The sequence below is a fragment of the Puntigrus tetrazona genome, chromosome 16 (genome assembly GCF_018831695.1).
Source record: "Puntigrus tetrazona isolate hp1 chromosome 16, ASM1883169v1, whole genome shotgun sequence".
NCBI lineage: Eukaryota > Metazoa > Chordata > Actinopteri > Cypriniformes > Cyprinidae > Puntigrus > Puntigrus tetrazona.
Genome location: NC_056714.1, coordinates 1,456,527 through 1,474,517, shown reverse-complemented (window position 1 = coordinate 1,474,517; position 17,991 = coordinate 1,456,527). Strand labels below are relative to the sequence as shown.

At 36.5% G+C, this 17,991-nt stretch overlaps 1 protein-coding gene across 1 annotated transcript in view; it reads right to left on the bottom strand.

The window, feature by feature from the left end:
* LOC122359848 (zinc finger protein 236-like) overlaps positions 1-17,814 on the bottom strand; it is a 33,648-nt gene extending 15,834 nt beyond the window's left edge. Inside the window, exons 1-10 of the mRNA XM_043260037.1 lie at positions 17,673-17,814; positions 10,285-10,412; positions 9,659-9,823; positions 9,329-9,507; positions 6,125-6,252; positions 5,849-6,021; positions 2,987-3,112; positions 1,573-1,743; positions 733-934; positions 337-609 (exon numbers count right to left, since the gene is read on the bottom strand). Coding sequence (XP_043115972.1) covers positions 337-609; positions 733-934; positions 1,573-1,743; positions 2,987-3,112; positions 5,849-6,021; positions 6,125-6,252; positions 9,329-9,507; positions 9,659-9,823; positions 10,285-10,412; positions 17,673-17,724 — 1,597 coding nt within the window. The 5' untranslated portion in view covers positions 17,725-17,814. The remainder of the gene's footprint in view (positions 1-336; positions 610-732; positions 935-1,572; positions 1,744-2,986; positions 3,113-5,848; positions 6,022-6,124; positions 6,253-9,328; positions 9,508-9,658; positions 9,824-10,284; positions 10,413-17,672) is intronic.
* Positions 17,815-17,991: the final 177 nt, after the last annotated feature.

Below are 17,991 nucleotides of genomic sequence, written 5' to 3'. Positions count from 1 at the left end.
ATGTATGTTCTATAATATACCCTGGGAAACAAATTGATGCTTCAATTGGACTGCTATAACAACTGCAATAACACAGTACTATGAAAACATTTGAATCTTTGCACATTTATGCGTTGATATGAAGTTATCAATCCCAATATGAATTTATCCATGTTTTAGCAGAGTTTAGCTACAGTCCAATTTAAACACACAAGAACGTGTTAATCTGTGTCTTCAGGATGGCTTCCAGGAAGGTGTAGTGGAGGTATACTCTGCAATACAGTGCAGGACTGGACACCTCTGATCTGGGAACTCTCTGACAAAATATGTGATAAACAGAAAGAGTGTTGTTCTTACCAGTATGGAGACGCTGATGGACCTTCATGCTCCCAGATGTGGAGAAGCATTTCATGCAGTACTGACACACAAAAGCTTTAACGCCCGTGTGGATCTTCATGTGGGCTGTCAGCGTGCTCTTGACTGCGAAGGCACGGAAGCACTGCTTGCACTTGTAGGGTTTTTCATGAGTGTGAATACGGATGTGACGGACTAGATCGCTGGGCTTCTTGAACTCTTTGGAGCAGTATGGACAGCCATGCCACCTCACACCATTCTCCTGCCTGATGGTGCCTAACAACAAACAAAAATATCTGCTATACTCTATAACTGTGAATACTGATCTAAGACCACATTGCCGGTAATCACAGTCTCTCATTTATCAATCGATAACCAAGCATAACCAACCAAGCATACCAAGCATTTGCGGAGGCTTTTTGATAATGCTTCTTTTCTCCTTTTTAACAACAGTGTCAGTGATAAGTATTTTTGAAGGGACTGGTCCATCATTTGTTGAAGTTGCGGTCAGGGCAGCTGTATCTGGCTGAAGCTTTTCTGAGCTGCTCTGAGTTTCAGGCTGCACTGGAATCTCAGTCAGTCCACTGTTCTCCAGAGCTTGCTGTGGAAACATCAAATTTCATGAATAAATGTCAAAAGGGCGATGAGCTGATTTGAATTAATTAATGATGATTCCTGAGGTGCACTTTAAATTCACCATTTACTTTATAAATATCATGCCATTTTCTCAATGAAGGTCAATGAAGGGATGTGAAAGCGATGGCTCATTTACGTAAGCCCTTTTGTGCAAGGTGGAATTTATTTGCCACGCCAGAATGCTTTTTCACATTGAAGAATATGTACAAGTGCAAAAAAAAGAAAATGAAGAATAATAATAAAAATAAATAAATAAATATTAAACAAATCCAGAACCAAAGTACGAATTATTGGCAACAAATAATTATATAATTAAAATAATTAAACAAAAGGGTTTTGGCTTGGTAAGCAAGCTTTGTATTTATGTTTGGCCTCAGCTTATATACTGTAGACCAATACATACAATTTGTACTGTATAAAGCGCAATAGAAATAAATATGACTTGATTTTGGGAGATTAAGGTAAAATAAATTGTGAGGACACTCCTAACCTGCATACATAAAACACTTTAGCTGTGAATGTTCATGAATAACATTTAAAATGCCCTCTCGAGTACATTTAACATTACTTTTACTCTCTTTCTCTGAAATAGATCTTGCTTACCTGTAGGATGTCCTGGTTGATGGCTGTGCCTATGGCCTGCCCAGAGGGAGGCGCTTGAGCACTGTCTGCTGTCACATGGTCAGACAGTTCCAGCAGCTGTTGGATCACATCAGTCACACCCTCTGACCCTTCTGACCCCACTGCACCCTGATCAACCCTTGCATTTCCTTTCTGAAAACAAACAAACGGAAGAATCACACTTTACAGGTAAGCTTGTGTGTAATGGATGATTGTGAACAAACAGCTCGTCACACTACAAATAACCCCGGGTTAACGTCTTTTGTATTCCTCTGGTTTGAGGTCAAGCACAATTAAGCAAAGCTTAATATTCACACATGACATTTCTAAGGCTATGTAATAATATTCCAACTCAAATATAAAATGTATCTCATTGTTTACTCAACCTGCACAGAAAGTCAAATACAGAAACATCTAAAAAATGTGAATATGTGGAAAAACACTTTTTTTTTGTTAAACTTTCCTATACTCTAGATTCATTACATGTGAAGCAAACATTTCAAAAGTTGTTTTGTTTGTTTATTTTAATTTTGACTAATAATCACTGATTTGGCAAACTTCAAACTGGACTTCAAGCCGCTTAAAACTTCCTCCAGACTCCAAACCTTAACTTCCAAATGAAATGCAAAATTGGCTTTTATCTGAAAAGAGAAAAACTTTAAACCACCGAGCAACAGTGCTTTTAAATTTTGTTCTTAGCCCAGGTAAGATGCTCCTGGTGTTGTTTATGTTTCAAAAGTGGCTTAGTAGCCTTTTTCCTGAAGATGTCTGAGCATGGTGACTTTTGATTCACTGACTCCAGCTTCAGTTCAGTCCCTATGAAGCTCTACCAAGTGTTTGAATGAGCTTTGTTTGACAGGATTAACAAGCTTGCGCATCTTTTCCTACCCACTTTCTTCCTTCCAGTCAACTTTGCATGCTTTGATACAGCACTTCAGTAATGACCTTCTGTGACTTACCCCCTTTGTGAAGGGTGTCAATGATGGTCTTTTTGACCACTGTCAAGTCAGCAGTCTTCCACATTATTGTGGTTTCAAAGAACAAGAGATACCTAGAATTTCTACTTTCATTTAATGAAACTCAAATGTAAAAATTCTAATATTTTGCATTTCTGACTTTAATGACATTTCCGAATTTAAGCTTTTTTATGTTTTACTTCACATTTAATTAATACAGACTATATGAAAGTGTAACCTTTTTGAAACCATGAAAAAAAAAAAAATGATGACATTAACATGGGGTTATTTGGTGATTATTTGATGTATTTTGAGATGCATTGAGTAAATGATGAGAACATTTCATTTTTGAGAGAAGTATCTCCTTTACTGTGATCAATATGGTTTTCATCAATAAATATCAATAAAGTTTATCTCAGACAGGAACAGACTGAAATCACCTGTGTTGCTGGCTCCTCAACTTCCATCACTGATATGTGCATTTTGCTGATGTGAGCGTTTAGGCTGCCAAGTTTTTTATAGACACAGCTACAGTCCATACATGGGTAAAGAGGAACACCAGTTGCCTAAAAAAAAAAAAAAATCATTAACAAAAACACTTACTGCAGATTTGGAGGTATACTGATTTATATATTCAATAATATTATTTTGCCAATTTAAAATGAACCAACACTTTAATTATTGCAACACTGTCTTCTGTTAATTCCATAGACTTTGGCAATGCAATTTTTTCATATTCCATGTTGGGAACACAACAGGCACAAGTTATCATGCTGGGAACACAGTCAGGACTAGTTATAGTTTATTTTCACCTTCACATAACTTTATGAACAGATGATTACAGCATTTAACTAGATTTATAATAAGTAGATATGAAACAGTTACAGGTTTGAAAAATGTTCAATGGTTAGTGTCATATATATACACTTTTAGATTAGATAAGTGTATTATTGTTGCATTGTTCCCCAGTTTGTTTCTATAGTTACTCTCATTAGTTCTCATGAGAGCACATTAACCTTGTTGCACTTGTCATTGAATGTTTTTGCATGATTCTTGGTGTTTCCCTACTTTTTCATAAAAGAATTTCTGCACTTAGATCTACTCCGTCACTGCTCTTTTCAAAAACTTGTTACAGTTAGTATCACATTTTTAGTATTACTTTTAACTGGAAGTAAAGAAAACATTTTTTCGCTCTCTCTGCATTTTTTCTCTTTTCTCTCTCCTAATATATTTATTTGCTATCTCCTCTCTTCAGAAAAGAACCAGGCGCCACTTTAAGTAAGCACAAAAGCTAATACTCAGGCAATTCTATACCTAATACATTTACAATAAGATTTTGCACATTGTAAGTAAGACAAAATTAGGTTAGATGTGTTTTATATGTTTGAGAACTGTCTTTTTTCAGTTGTATATTGCAGCTCTTCTATCTGAAAATGTGCTTAACAGTTGTGCATGTTGGAACTAAGTGGAACTAACTCTCAAAGTGCACCAGATTGTTGCATTTCACTTGTGTCTTTGGTTAGATTTTTTTTCCCTTCAGCGATGATGATCATCTCCGTACTGGACTCTGACGCAAGAAGCCAAAGAAACATTCAGCTGCCTGCCATAGAAGTGCCCCAGTCATGTATGCATCAGACGCTCAACCAATGGTCTGTGATCATAATGCGTGATGCTGAGACCATTGATTCCTTATCACTGACAGCTTCAGATTGGAGTGGTGTGCCCTGTAGAGGATCCTGACACCCCAAAATGTTGCACCGTCTTGTGCAGGTCACCCCTCTCCACATGGGCACAGTGAGTGTGCTGCTTGCCTGGACAGTGCCCACAGTAAGATGGGCTCAAGTTCTCACCATGGGAGCATGAGTATTGCCCCCTTTAATCGCAGATCACCTTCTTTAATCAAGGCAGCCACACCCCCTTAGAGAACTGGGCGTGCCCCAGAGAGGATACTAACATGCTTCTCTACAATAAATCATGACAAGCTGGCATGGAGAGAGCTATTGATTTGCATCCTTACCAAGCTATGGAGTATCTCAACTTATAATGGTTGGCTAAAAGAGCAGGAAATACCCACTAGGCTGTCGTCATCGAACCTCCTGCCTGACACCGGCACTGTTTTCACATGGAAGCTCTCAAAGAACTTTCCAAGGTGTGGTGTACCTCTATGCAGGATGCAGCTGTTCTTCTAATTCTGCCTGAAGAAAAGGGTACGGCAAACTCGGGAAGTGGTGGTCGCTGCACTCTTCTGTTGCTGGTGTCTTTGCAAAAGCTTCAGTGCAGTTCAGAAGTCACCACAAGCTTGTGCCACTTCCTGCTTAAGCTTTCCAGCTTCATAAAACAAGTTTTTTATCCTGCTTAGAAGTATTTGCTGCTGAGAGGGACATCTGACATTCTCTCAAAATCATTGAGTACATATGGCATTGCACTTTGCTAAACATAGGCTTACATGCTTACATTTTGCTACTTTCTGTTTACATGTTATTAACGTTAACGTATTTACATTTATTTACTTATTTACATTTAATTATGGTAATAGCAAACAGAATATCAGAATATATGCGGAGGTTTTTATTTCTTCACAGACTTTTAAAAGTCTAAATTTTTGCACCTTCCTTGACATAATTATGTATTTATTTTTGTTAGGATGAATTAGATTTAATTAGATCAGATATGATAGATATGATATTTGCTAGCATATTTCCTTTGAAAACCATGTTTCTAGAATTTGAAAACAAGATTTTTTTAAGAGTTCTTACTACAACCAGGAGAGTATGACCATATTAGCCCTGGGTCTGTCAACTGAATGACAGACCCGTCAATACTTTGAGCAAGCTTAATACTCCTCAGTACTTAGGTCATCAGCTTAAATCACATTTTTCTTCACGTCAGCTGTGGAACTCTGGAACAATCTACCTAACCTTGTTTCAGAGGCAGACACACTCTGTCAGTTTCAATCTAGATTAAAGACCCATCTCTCTTACCTGGATTACACATAACACACTATAACTTTCTCCAGTTCAAATACATTAAAGTATTAGTAGGATTATTGATTACTGGAACACTTCTCATTATACCTGATGTACTCACTACAACATAAGAATGGCATAACGAAGCCACCTAGATCTAGCCCATATCAAGATCAGATAGTGGATGAGCACATAAAGATGACCTATACAGCTCTATAGCTACAGAATTAGCTGTGTTTTCAGGAAGGTCTGTTTTATACGCAAATTACTCAGAATTTAGTGTGTGTTACAAAGACAATCTGATGACCACATGACAGGCAATGCAGGGGGTGTTACCTGAGAGTGAACTCGCTGAACATGTGAATGAAGGTTTCCTTTTTGGGAAAAAGAAGCAGGACAAAGCAAGCACATATGAGGTTTCTCCCCTGTGTGTCGCACCATATGTGTCTGCAGCACCACCTTTTGGTTAAAGGCCTTTCCACAGTGACTGCATTTATATGGCCTCTCACCTGTATCACACAAAATACAATGTCAAAATGTCAGCAGCACAGGTTTACAAAAATATAAAATATTAGTGTTGTCACTAAGTATAAAAATGTGTATTTGGTTTACCTGTGTGAATGCGTATATGTCTAACAAGCTGACTTGGTTTTTTAAATGTCTTCCCACAGTGATGACAAATGTTCTTGAACCCTCTCCGATCAATGTTCTTATAGTTTCTTGAACTTGATATAACAGGCCTTAAAATGAATTGACGATCAGAGTATAAGTAACAAAGTTGAACTCAAATAGTACATACAAATATCTGGATTAATATACTAATAACATAATGAATTAATCAATATAAAAATACACAATAAATTATTTAAAACTGATTTGATTATTCAGCTTATGGTAAGAAAATAACTAAAACAAACAATATAAAGAACTGTTTTCTAAGTGGATGAATCTCATAAAATGTAGAATACACCATCACATTTTAAAAAGATATGTCTGTTGCATAAACCACACAAGAAAACCACAAAACAGCTATTAAGATTCAGCATTTACAAACATTACAAAACCTAAATAATAAGATGAGGGGTGTGTTTTTTTGACATTCAAATGCCGTATACATTATGCCACCCACATGCTATAGGACATGTAAAATTATTGGACTGCTGTTCTTTTAACACTACACCGTCTGATATTGCTGATGTGATTTTCTAGTTAAAACACTGTAGACACAGACTGAACTAATGTAATAATATAATATAATATAATATAATAACCTTGTTTGAAATGGGTTTGGCTAGAAGAAATGTTTGGTTTCGTCTGTACTACTAGGTACTATATTGACTGGGTTAAAAAGAATTGCATTACTAAAAAGAGACTAAAAGACTTTTTTTTCAACTAAAACTAGTCATGGATAATTGGACTAAGATGGACTAAAACAAGACTAAAATGCGCAGACTTTTAGGTGACTGAATCTAGTTTGACTTAAACTAATAAAAACTAAAATGACAGCTTCACACAAAGACTAAAACTAAAATTACAAAAGGCCACCAAAACAACACTACCAGCACAGTGCATTATTTCCATAATTTTAACTAATCACTGTCTAAATTATAAAAAGAAGGAGAAGCCTAAAATTCCCTATGCCCAATGCGTGTGAGCTATGGCATGAAAGTTGGCCCAAAGTCTGGTCCTATGGATCTAAATAAGTCAGCCTAGTTTACCAAGTGGTGAGTCTGGTACTTCAAAGGTCTGGCAGAACAGAAGTAGACCTGTTTACTTCAAGCACAACTACTAACTGCTCTCTCTATTGGTAGCCCCATTTTGGCTCACTCAGATATGGTTCAGAGAATTGACCAGTCTGTTGGTCAGCGATCCTTGATATGAATTATAGACTTAAGAAGGCTGTGGGTGTGGCCCCTGAGCAGAGTGTGTTAATGTGTTCTGGTCTCTCGGCTGAGATTAACAACACTATTATAAGGTTCAAAGGCCCTTCTATGAGGTGTCTATACAAGTGAAAAGTTTTGTTTCTTGGTGCATGCAGCACAACCTAGATACAATTCATTGTCCTGTAGCTCTAGTGTCTGCAGAGACACTTTTCAATTGGGGCAGCCCCTGCCACTCTTCGAGTAACAGCAGCAGGCTACTTGGCCTCGACCCTTTGAGGGTATGGCATGGAAGATCAATGTCGACTGCAAGAACCAGTGGTGTAGGTGTGATCAGCTGCTTGTGTGTTTTTGGAGCTGCAATCACCAATGGGATGTCTTATTGGGTGATCAACCCTTTTTCTGCAGCTAATGGGCCATTGCTTCTCTCTTTAAGGGTTCTTCTTTGGAAAACAGGATGGTCCACTCCAAACACCTTTGCCAAGTTCTATGGTCTGATTATGAGCTCCTGGCTTCCAGGTCTTGAGAGCACTTTTCCCTTGATCTCCAGCTATCTTCAGGTATGTGAAGGCATTACGGTATATTGGTCCCATAGCGATCGCTAAGACAGGGAACATCTCAGTATGTAACCTTGATTCTCTGAATAGGGGAACAATACTGCACTGTCAGCCTTCCCATAATTTACATGACATTTTCTTTCTATTGATAATAAAAAATGATGATGAAGCATGCAGCACGTTTGTATCCTTTGTGTAACGCTACTGGCTAATATAATGATAAAATAGTGGAAGGGCTTCAGATAATAGATGTTGCATGAAATGTGTTCCCAAAGAGAAGGTTATGCAGTGTCCTATTCCCGTATTCAAGGGGACATGTCAGACATTTTTGGTTGTGAAGAAAACATAGCCTTGTTCTGCTCCCCACAGTACCCAGACTGTTTCTCCAGTGCAGCAACAGAGTTGTGTTGTGCAAGTGTGTTTTCATGTTTAATGTTCTGGGCTTATTTTAAAATGCAACTGATCAGTAAAGTGCATGTTTCTGAGTTCATTTTATTTGTTAAGACCTAAATGCCCTGCAGTGTGTGATTCCTTTCTTGAATGATGCCCAGTTTTTCCTGCGTAACCAATTACAAAGAGATATAATGTATTTTAAAACCTGTTTAAAAATCATGTTTTAAATTTCAGGGTTTTGTTTTGACACTCATAAATCTACATGATAGACTAATCTGAACATTCTGAGATTAAGCAGAATCCCAACCAAAAATCTTGCAATTTGGGTGGGGAAAAGTGATGGACAACGCAATGAAAGCAGTTTTTGAAAAGGTTAACATGGACACCAAAATAAATATGTGCTGGCTTGTGATATGATTTATTATTTCATTGCTGCTACTACTACTGTTGGGTTAGATGTATTATACTTACACTCCACTGGCAATCTGTGCTGAAATGTTGTGCTTTGTTATTCACTCTAGGCTGAAGTTAACAGGGATATTGTTAAAATAAACTTCAGTCAGGGTTGATCTATTCTTGACATGTTGAAGCTTATTTTCATTCGTTGTTATTAAAAGTATGAAAGTATCAATAGGCCAGAAAAGTTTAGTTTGTGAGAATGAAAACCATGCTATCACGTTTTCATTTACTCACCCTCATGTTGTTCATATTTGTATGAATTTCCATATTTTATGAATCATTTACTTGGAACACAGGTAATTGATTCTGCGAAATGTTAACCTGGCTTATTTGATTGTATCTTATAGTGACCAAATCTTTTATGACTAGATAAACTGGTGGCTGAAATGCTGTGTGAACCTTTTGTTAAACATATATATGTTTAACATAAAATATATGTATGTAAATGATGACACTGATTTCATTTTTGTCTAGAACCTTTAGCTGAAGACTTAATTGGTTCAACAGTAATCACCATGCAATCCCACCTGATCTTGGCATGACTTTTCAAATGTTCTTTCAGCAGGTTTTGTGTCAAGAACTCTTTGCTGCAGGACTTGCAAGTGTGTGACTTTGTTCCACTGAGTTCTTGCTTATGTTCCTCAAGATGCAAAGAAAGCTGACTTTGAAGAATGAATTCATCTCCACACTCAGAGCACAGAAAGTTCTGACGACACAAAGCATAATATTGTTAAATATAACACAAAAAGAGACCGAAAGACAAATAGCACTTTCATTCTAAATTAACCGGACTTCTTCGTCTTTTCAATTAACCATAAACAATAAATGTTCAGTGGATTTAAAGAAAGTTGTCTGACCTCTTCTTTTTCGTGTATCATGACATGAGCCTTCAGACTGGCCACTCTTGAAAACTTCTTATTGCATATTGGGCATTTGGGTTCACTGGTAGTGTGAGTGGATTTATGAAGGCCAAGATTGTACTCCACATTAAAGGACATAGGACACTGGTCACACCGATATGGCTGCATCCAGGAAGAAGTAAGTAACAGCTATGTTATCAGCAGGTCCTGACCAGCACATTTGCCATTATTACCTACTTTTAGCTATTTGTTACAATGTGCAGAAAGCAATACTTAACATTAGACATTGATATATAAATTTAATGAGCCTCAATGAGCCATGCAGAAGATTAGCTTTTGAGGATTCTGAGCAGCATTCAGATAAAAAACGTTTTTTCCTAGGGCTCTTTAGGGAATTAAGATAAATTAGTAAACAGAGAAAATGGAGTAGGCTTTTAGCAATAGTGATTTACATTTTTAATTTTTCACAGCATGCTTGTGAACTACTCATCTTACTACTCATCTTATTCACAATGCAAATAGTTGGCAAGTCTATTACAATTATGTAATATGATATCTCATATAAAATGTATCTGTCAATACAGATCAGATCGTATTTGAGATAATATTTTGCAATTTCTTGCCTTATCATTGACTTCATGGTCTCGCAGGTGTCTCTGAAGCTGACTTTCACTGGAAAAATTCTGGGAGCAAATATTACATTTGTTTTCCACATGCTTCTGGTTTTCTGAACTTGCGTCCTGGCCACCATCTGTAGGGCATAAACAACAACAACAACTTTTAATGTCATATTTAGTGATAAAAATAAGATAACAAATACTCTCCAAGTATCATTTCTTTTGTGTAGACTTAAAGGGTTGTCTCAGCAGCACCATATGCACACGGTTAGTTAGCGTTCTGTGGATACTTGCCAAAAAGCCGCTTTAGTGATGCAGAGGAGACAAATTGTTAAATAAAGCCATTATTTTTGTTTTCTTGGATGACTAAATGTTCATTTTGGGGTGGAGTATTAATGCATTTTAGATCTGAAAACTGAACAGAAGGGACTACTTTTTTGTTATTTATGACTGTTTCAGAGGGGTCTCTTAAGAGGTAAATGCTTTAAAGTTCACTTTTTATTTTAACATGGCAAAACAAATAGAACAAAATATCACAATGACCTCTCAGGTATATTATCCAGGAGTACTTGTTCTGTGAGTGAGGCAAGAAGAAAATCTAGGGACAATATGCTTCTGCACAAAGCTCCTAATATGCATCAGATGCTTTGCATTGCACTTGGCGATTCAGATGCTCAGCCATAGGAACCCATTTTATGAAGCTCTCTGTGCACTGTTCTTGAGTTAATCTGAAGGCCACATGAACTTTAGAGGTCCGTATCGATTGACTCTGCAGAACGTTGGCGACCTCTTCACACTATGCTCCTCAGCATCTGCTGACCAGCTCTGCTGACAAGTTTACGTGGCCTACCACTTCATGGCTGAGTTGCTGTTGTTCCCAAACGCTTCCACATTCTTATAATACAGCTGTCAGTTGATGAATTAATGAAGAAATTTCACAACTGGATTTGTTGCACAGGTGGCATCCTATTGCAGTTCCATGCTGGAATTCACTGAGCTCTTGAGAGCGACCCATTCTTTCACAAATGTTTGTAAAAACAGTCTGCACGCCTTTGAGCCTGGCCCATGAGAGGTAGAGAAATCAGCAGACTAGCACCTATTTTTAATCAATTTAATAAAACGGGCGTGTTGTAAACAGCCGGTATTTAGACAGATGGTTTCTGGGATTTGTCCATCATCCCAGAAGCCCTTTCTAAACCTCCTTTTGAACCTTTGGAGGGTATTTGGCTTAAATTTCTCTCTTTTAAGACAGTGTTGCTTGTAGCCTTAGTTACATCTAAGCATGTGAGCGATTTACATGCTTTGTCTGTTAAATCTTTAATTGCAGTTAGCTCCAGGGCTCACTAAGGTTTCCTTTTCTCCTAACCCGGCTTTTGTGCCTAGGATATTTGACTGAGCAAACAGGTGCACATCTACTGAACTTGTAGCAGAAGTAGAGTTCATTATGTCCGGTACGGGCTCTTCACATGTGAGGAGAACAGCAGGCTTTAGGACTCAAGATCAGATGTTTTTATCATTGGCTGCTCCTCACAAAGTGAAGCCATGGTCTCGCCAATGGTTGTCTTACTGGATCATATAGGCTACATATTTAGCTTGTATCTTTTAGGGTATTCAACCGTCTAAGGGCTTGAAAGCCCACTCCACTCGGGGATGGCATCATCATGGGCCTTACTCAGGGGAGTGTCAGATCAAGATATTTGTTCAGCAGCAACACCTCACTCTGTTATCAAAGAACCCAGGTTTATGTTAAGTAATTCATTGTTTTGTTTAGTGCACACAAAGCTAACTGATTTCTACTCTCTTGTGAATTCATCATAAACTACATAGTGCAGATGTAGGCTTATGTACAAAGCAGATTTTGTAGAGATGTTACAGTGTAGAGTGCTTCATTGATAATAATGCTAGTGAAGTCCTTAATATGGTTATGGTCACAGTATGGACACAGTATTTTTTTTTTTTTACAGGAGTGACACCCACATTTCTATAACTGGACTCACACCAGCAAATTTGCTGAAAAATATTTGTTGTCAATGGAACAAGACTGGGCAACTAATTGTCGGTCATTTACACTTCAGACACATTCAGTTATTTTATCTAAAAATAGATAAGCAAAAGAGCACGATATGCAAGTGCTATGACCAGTCTCACATAGCCTAACACAAAAACTTATTTTTTAAATTCTGTAATAAATAAAGAGCAAAAAGATAGAATAGAAAAAGAATAAAGCTAGCTGGTGTTGGATGCCTCATTTTGTTAATTGCATAACAATTAAAAGAAACAATAGAATATTAAATTAATAGAAGGTGGAATTTTTTTTAAAGAAAACAAGTACATTAACTGAGTGCAAGTGCAAAATGTTTTTAAAGAACAGAATTAGAATAGAAGGTAAAAGCAACTGCTTATTCAATGCTTTATAAAAATGCACACACATATATTTATATATCTCCTGGCGCTTTCCAGGAGTTTACCAATTTAAACCCCAGATGGGCTAATCAGGAACATCAGGAGGCATTGCTGCAGGTTGTTATTGATGTCATGCCACTGGGTTAAAATAGCCTGCAGATGCTGCCCTTTCAGCTGCCTGCACTCACAGAAGACCCACTCTTTTTTGTTTATTTTCTCACAAATAAACTAAAGCCCACAGAATGCAGTTTATCCCCGTATTTGTAGACATATGCCATCGCTATGACGACCAGATCATGTGAAATACTGAATTGATAGCTAATCATTATTTTTGCATAGTTTTATTTGTGAATGTAAATGTTTGAAGATGACTTTATAGAGGTACCCATTTTCCACAAGTTGATATGATTCTTTAGGGTCTTGATGAAAAGTCTATAACACATTTGGTATAATTCTTTCAATGGTGCATGTTCCTTTAAATGCTATCCCACCCTTCTCTTCTATGGGGTGATGAGCCACCCTTATTAGACTTTAGCTGCAGAACTTGCTATTAGCACATTATTAGAAAGGAAATCTTTATCATCTTTCAGTTCAAACAACTTTCACCAAACAATCCCCTTTGCTAGATCAGCTTGGGGTGAATGCAAACAACTTAAGTCTATCATAAACCCAACATCCAGCAAGGCAGGAAAACAGTCAATCTACTTGGGGGAAGGCATCTTTCGATATTGTAAGTTAATTCTGTCAAATAAAGAACAAAAAAAACTACATTTAAAAAAAACACTGAACGGTAAGGGTACATGAATTAATATGTCATGCACAAATTCATGCATGAATTATGCCTTACTTAAAGCAGTATTACCTCATGATTCGTCAAGAATAAAGTCGGTTCAAAGTCTTTCATTCATGACCTCATGGATGAACTTCACATTAATTAAGGCATCATCATGATTTATGATTTATTACACATGGTCATGATGTTTTCTTTGTTTACAATAAATAAATATGAAGAAAGAAATGGCATGCGGATTCAACCTACAATACTGGCATGCTGACAACACCTAAAACTTAATTATTGAAAATATAATATTGAATAATATTGATAATATTAATAATATTGAAAATGCCTTATTAAATGTAATTATTTTTATTCTCCCCTGTCATATCCACGGCTTTTAATTGTTTTTATTTATTTCGACTGCATTATTAAATCGTTTAATAGTTTACTTAATATTAAATGATAAAAAAAATGCAGTGTTTCTGGTGAGGTGTACTGATTTGGTACTTGTTTGCGATAAATAAATTATTATAATTACGCTTATCTGTCTGTCATGTTTTTATACCGTGAAGAGAGACTATAAAACATATTTTCATGCTATACTGTTACTAAAATGGTAATTTTCCTGCATTTTTGGTCACTTACATTTTCCATGTTTTTATATTTACTATATATTTTTATTACAAGTTAGTTACTTATGTAGACACCTCATGAAATATTGCTCAAAAAAACAAAAACTATTAAGCCCATAAATGGCAAACACATAGCAGTTCATACACAAACATGAATTTATGCATGAATTCATTGTAATTCATGTACCCTTACTGTAAAATCTTACCAAACTTTCATTGTATTCTTAGTTGGACATTGTTATTGTACAAATTAAAAAAAAGAAAATTGAAAAATATGCATTTTCATTCATTAATAGGCTATTACTGTCGTACAATTTTAGTGACATTGTTTTAAAAAATGCTTTATTGACGGTTCATAGATGTTCAATTATGCTTTCAAATTTCATGTCACAAGAAATTCACAGTATTAATAAATAACTACAATACTTTTGCAGTCGCATTTCTATAATGGTACAATTTAGTTTATTTTGCATGACATTAAAATTATTTTTTAGAATAACTGAATGTAAATTAAGCAAAACTTTTTTAAAATCTAAAATTTTAGGGAACTTTACAACTGCAGGCAGACATACATTAAAGCACAAATATTTTGAGCTTATTTCCTTTTAAAAAAATTACAATCGTAATTAATGTGATTTGTTTATTTTGCTGCTGCAAGGACCTTATAAAAATATTCACAGCACTGGACCTGGACCACATTTTGTTACGTTACAGCCCTATTTCGGAATCTATTAAATTCATGATTTTTCCTCAAAATTCTTCAAATGCCAACATTAAAGAAGTTTGTGTGAAATCTTTGCAAATCTACAAAAACAAACAAAAAAATTGCATGTACATAAATATTCACAGCCTTTGTTCAGCGCTGTTGAAATCACCTTTGGCAAACAATTACAGCTCAAATCTTTTTCAAATTGCGATAAGCTTTGATCATCATCATTTGGCAATTATCTGCCATTCTTTTCCTTGCCTCTTTACCTCTCAAGCTCTGTCAGGCTGGATGCGAGCAGAAGCACATTTAAATGGTTTCCTCCAGAAACATTTGATTGGATTCAATCCCAGGCTGCATTTGGCCCCACAAGGACACTTACAAAGTCTTTACAGTCTTTAAAACTCTTGCTGTGTGCTTGGGGTCATTGTTCTTTTGAAAGGTGAAACTACTGCTCTGAATGCTCTGGACTGGGTTTTTTTATTAAAGGAATAGTTTACCCATAAATGAAAATTACCTCATAATACTCACCCCCAAGCCATCCTAAATGTATATGGATTTTTTCTGTCAGACGAACACAGTCGGGAGTTTTGAAAAAAATGTATTAAGGCTCTTCCAAGCTTGTGGATGCTGACCATTATTTTGAATCTGTATTTAATCTTATAATTAAAAAAAAACATTTTTTGTTAACTTCTCGTTTTCAGTGAGTAAGATTATGGAATAATTTTTATTTTGGGGTGAACTATTCCGTAAAATACATCTCTATATTTTGCTGTATTGAGCTTTTTTTCTACTCTGACAAATCCCTTATTCCCTGCCACTGAAAAACAGATCCACAGCATGAGGCTGTTACCAGCTAAATTTTTCTTTTGGGATGGTACTCTGCAGGTGATGAGCAAAGCTGGTTTTCTTCAAATATGAAGTTTGGAATTGAGGTTCCTCAGATCAGAGAATCTTATTTCTCACAGTCTGGGGGTCCTTTTGGTGTTTATTGATCCATCATCAAAAACCATCGGGTTGTTGGTCGCAAGTCTAGACGAGGCCCTTTTCCATCAGTTGTTTAGTTTGGCCAGGAGGCCAGCTCTAGGAAGAGTCCTGGTTGTTTCAAACTTCTTTCATCAAGGGTAACGCAGGCTACATGCTGTGAGCCTTCAATGCTGCAGAAATGTTTCTGTACCCTTCCCCATATATATGCCTTGATGCAATCCTGTCTTAGAGGTCTACAGACAATTCCTTGGACTTCAAAGGCTTGGTTTGTTCTCTGACAAACCAAATAGTGGAACTTTATATAGACCAGTGCGTGCATATCTAAAACATGTCTAAACAACTGAATTCATCACATGTAACTGCCCAATCAAGCTGTATAGATATATCAAGGATGATCAGGTTATGCTTAGTTTATGCAGATGTAATTTTCATTTTTTTTTTGCCTACATTTGCAACGATTTCAATTATGTCAGAATTATGTCAATTTATGTCATTTTATGGCTGTAAAATAACAAAATGTCAAAATAGTGAAGCAATCCGAATAATTGCCACGCATTTCCCTGAAAATAACTTTAGTCAATCAATTTTCAAGCATTGAACGTCCCAGCAGAATGCAAAAAATAATAACAACATTTTCATTTGCATCATGTCTGGGATGATTCACGAGCGTGCAAAACTCCAGCACATTCGGCGAATTCTGAAAAGTCTAATGTTTCTGATTCAATGCACTGAATTGCAGAAATCAACAGATATGTCTGTGCAAATACACTTTGAATGGGCTAATTTTAGAGATTTCTTTACTACCGATAGCCCCCAACAACCCCATTTTTACATAATAAATATGCACAGTACACACATACATGATAAACAAAAACATTTATTTTGGACATTTTACAGCACTAGTTACGTATGCATGTATTTATGCCCTTCAGAAGCTACATAAGACACTTGTGTTTCCTAGAAGATAAAATAATCAGAGTTTACCTCAATAATCCAACTTTTTACCACAGCTAAGGTTATACCTGCAAGCATTAATACATTCTTCTTTGTTAACAGTAATTAGGTTAATGCCTTAGCATTCTTTTAATATTAATAAATGATATATTACGTTCTATAAACTTTAATAGTAGCATTTAACAATTACCGTTGCGCTGTTGCTAAACTGGTTAAAAATTAAATAAACTTAACATGCGTCTGTTAACTAACATAAAAAGCACTATATTACCGTGCATTCACAACAAGAAGAAACACTTAAAACTAGTTTTGGTCGTTTGACTGACCGAGGCGTCGGAATCCACTTGTCTTACTCTTTTTTTGAGGTGTTTTGGTTGTTTGACAGCTAACAGAGCCTAAAGACCAACTAACGTTAGACCAACTAAACGTTAAAAAAACCCAGACCGAGAACATATCGTGTAAATACTAAACGGTATCACCGCCGTATTGGTACATAAATCTCCAAAATAGGCTATAAACACATCTTATGTAACTGCCCAACAAGTTCTACCCCCTCCTAACAAATGTACAGAAGCATTAGCTAACATTAGCAACGACGCCAAGCTGCTCGAAATACATTTTAGTTACATGCGTGAAATGCTCAGATAGCGTTAGGAGTAGAATCCGAACTCTACTACAACCACTCCAGCGACGCATTCTCCTGCACATGACCGAGTTATTAATATCATTCCGCCGCAATCACTCCTGCAGCAGCACAAAAACACAAAGATACACACGCGCGCGCACACAACCGACATACTATATCCGGGGACTATATACACATGCTTCAAATGGGTTTCTCTAAGCTTCTCCTGCATTTTCGTCATGCACTACGCACGTAAACAAATGGGTTATGATGTGAAGTTTTTATTTGTGAGGCTGTAGTTGACTTTACCGATTTCGCTGTCATCTTTAATCCTTTGTTTTCGCGGCCGGCCCCGCGGCATAGTTCCAGTTTATAGAGCGGGTGTAGTGTGAGCGATTTGGATTTCAAAATGGCGACCGACTTCAGTGAGTCGAGACACGGCGTAGGCAGCAGCGCCATATCATATTGGAAGATGCGACATCTACCGGACAGTTATTGATATTTAGCTATCTAAAATGAGCACTGTTTGCGTTTGATTTCAGTATCGGACAAGAAAAAAAAACATGAACATTAACAAAACATTGTAAAAGTACAATTTATCTGCATTTTATGAAATAAACAGATGGTA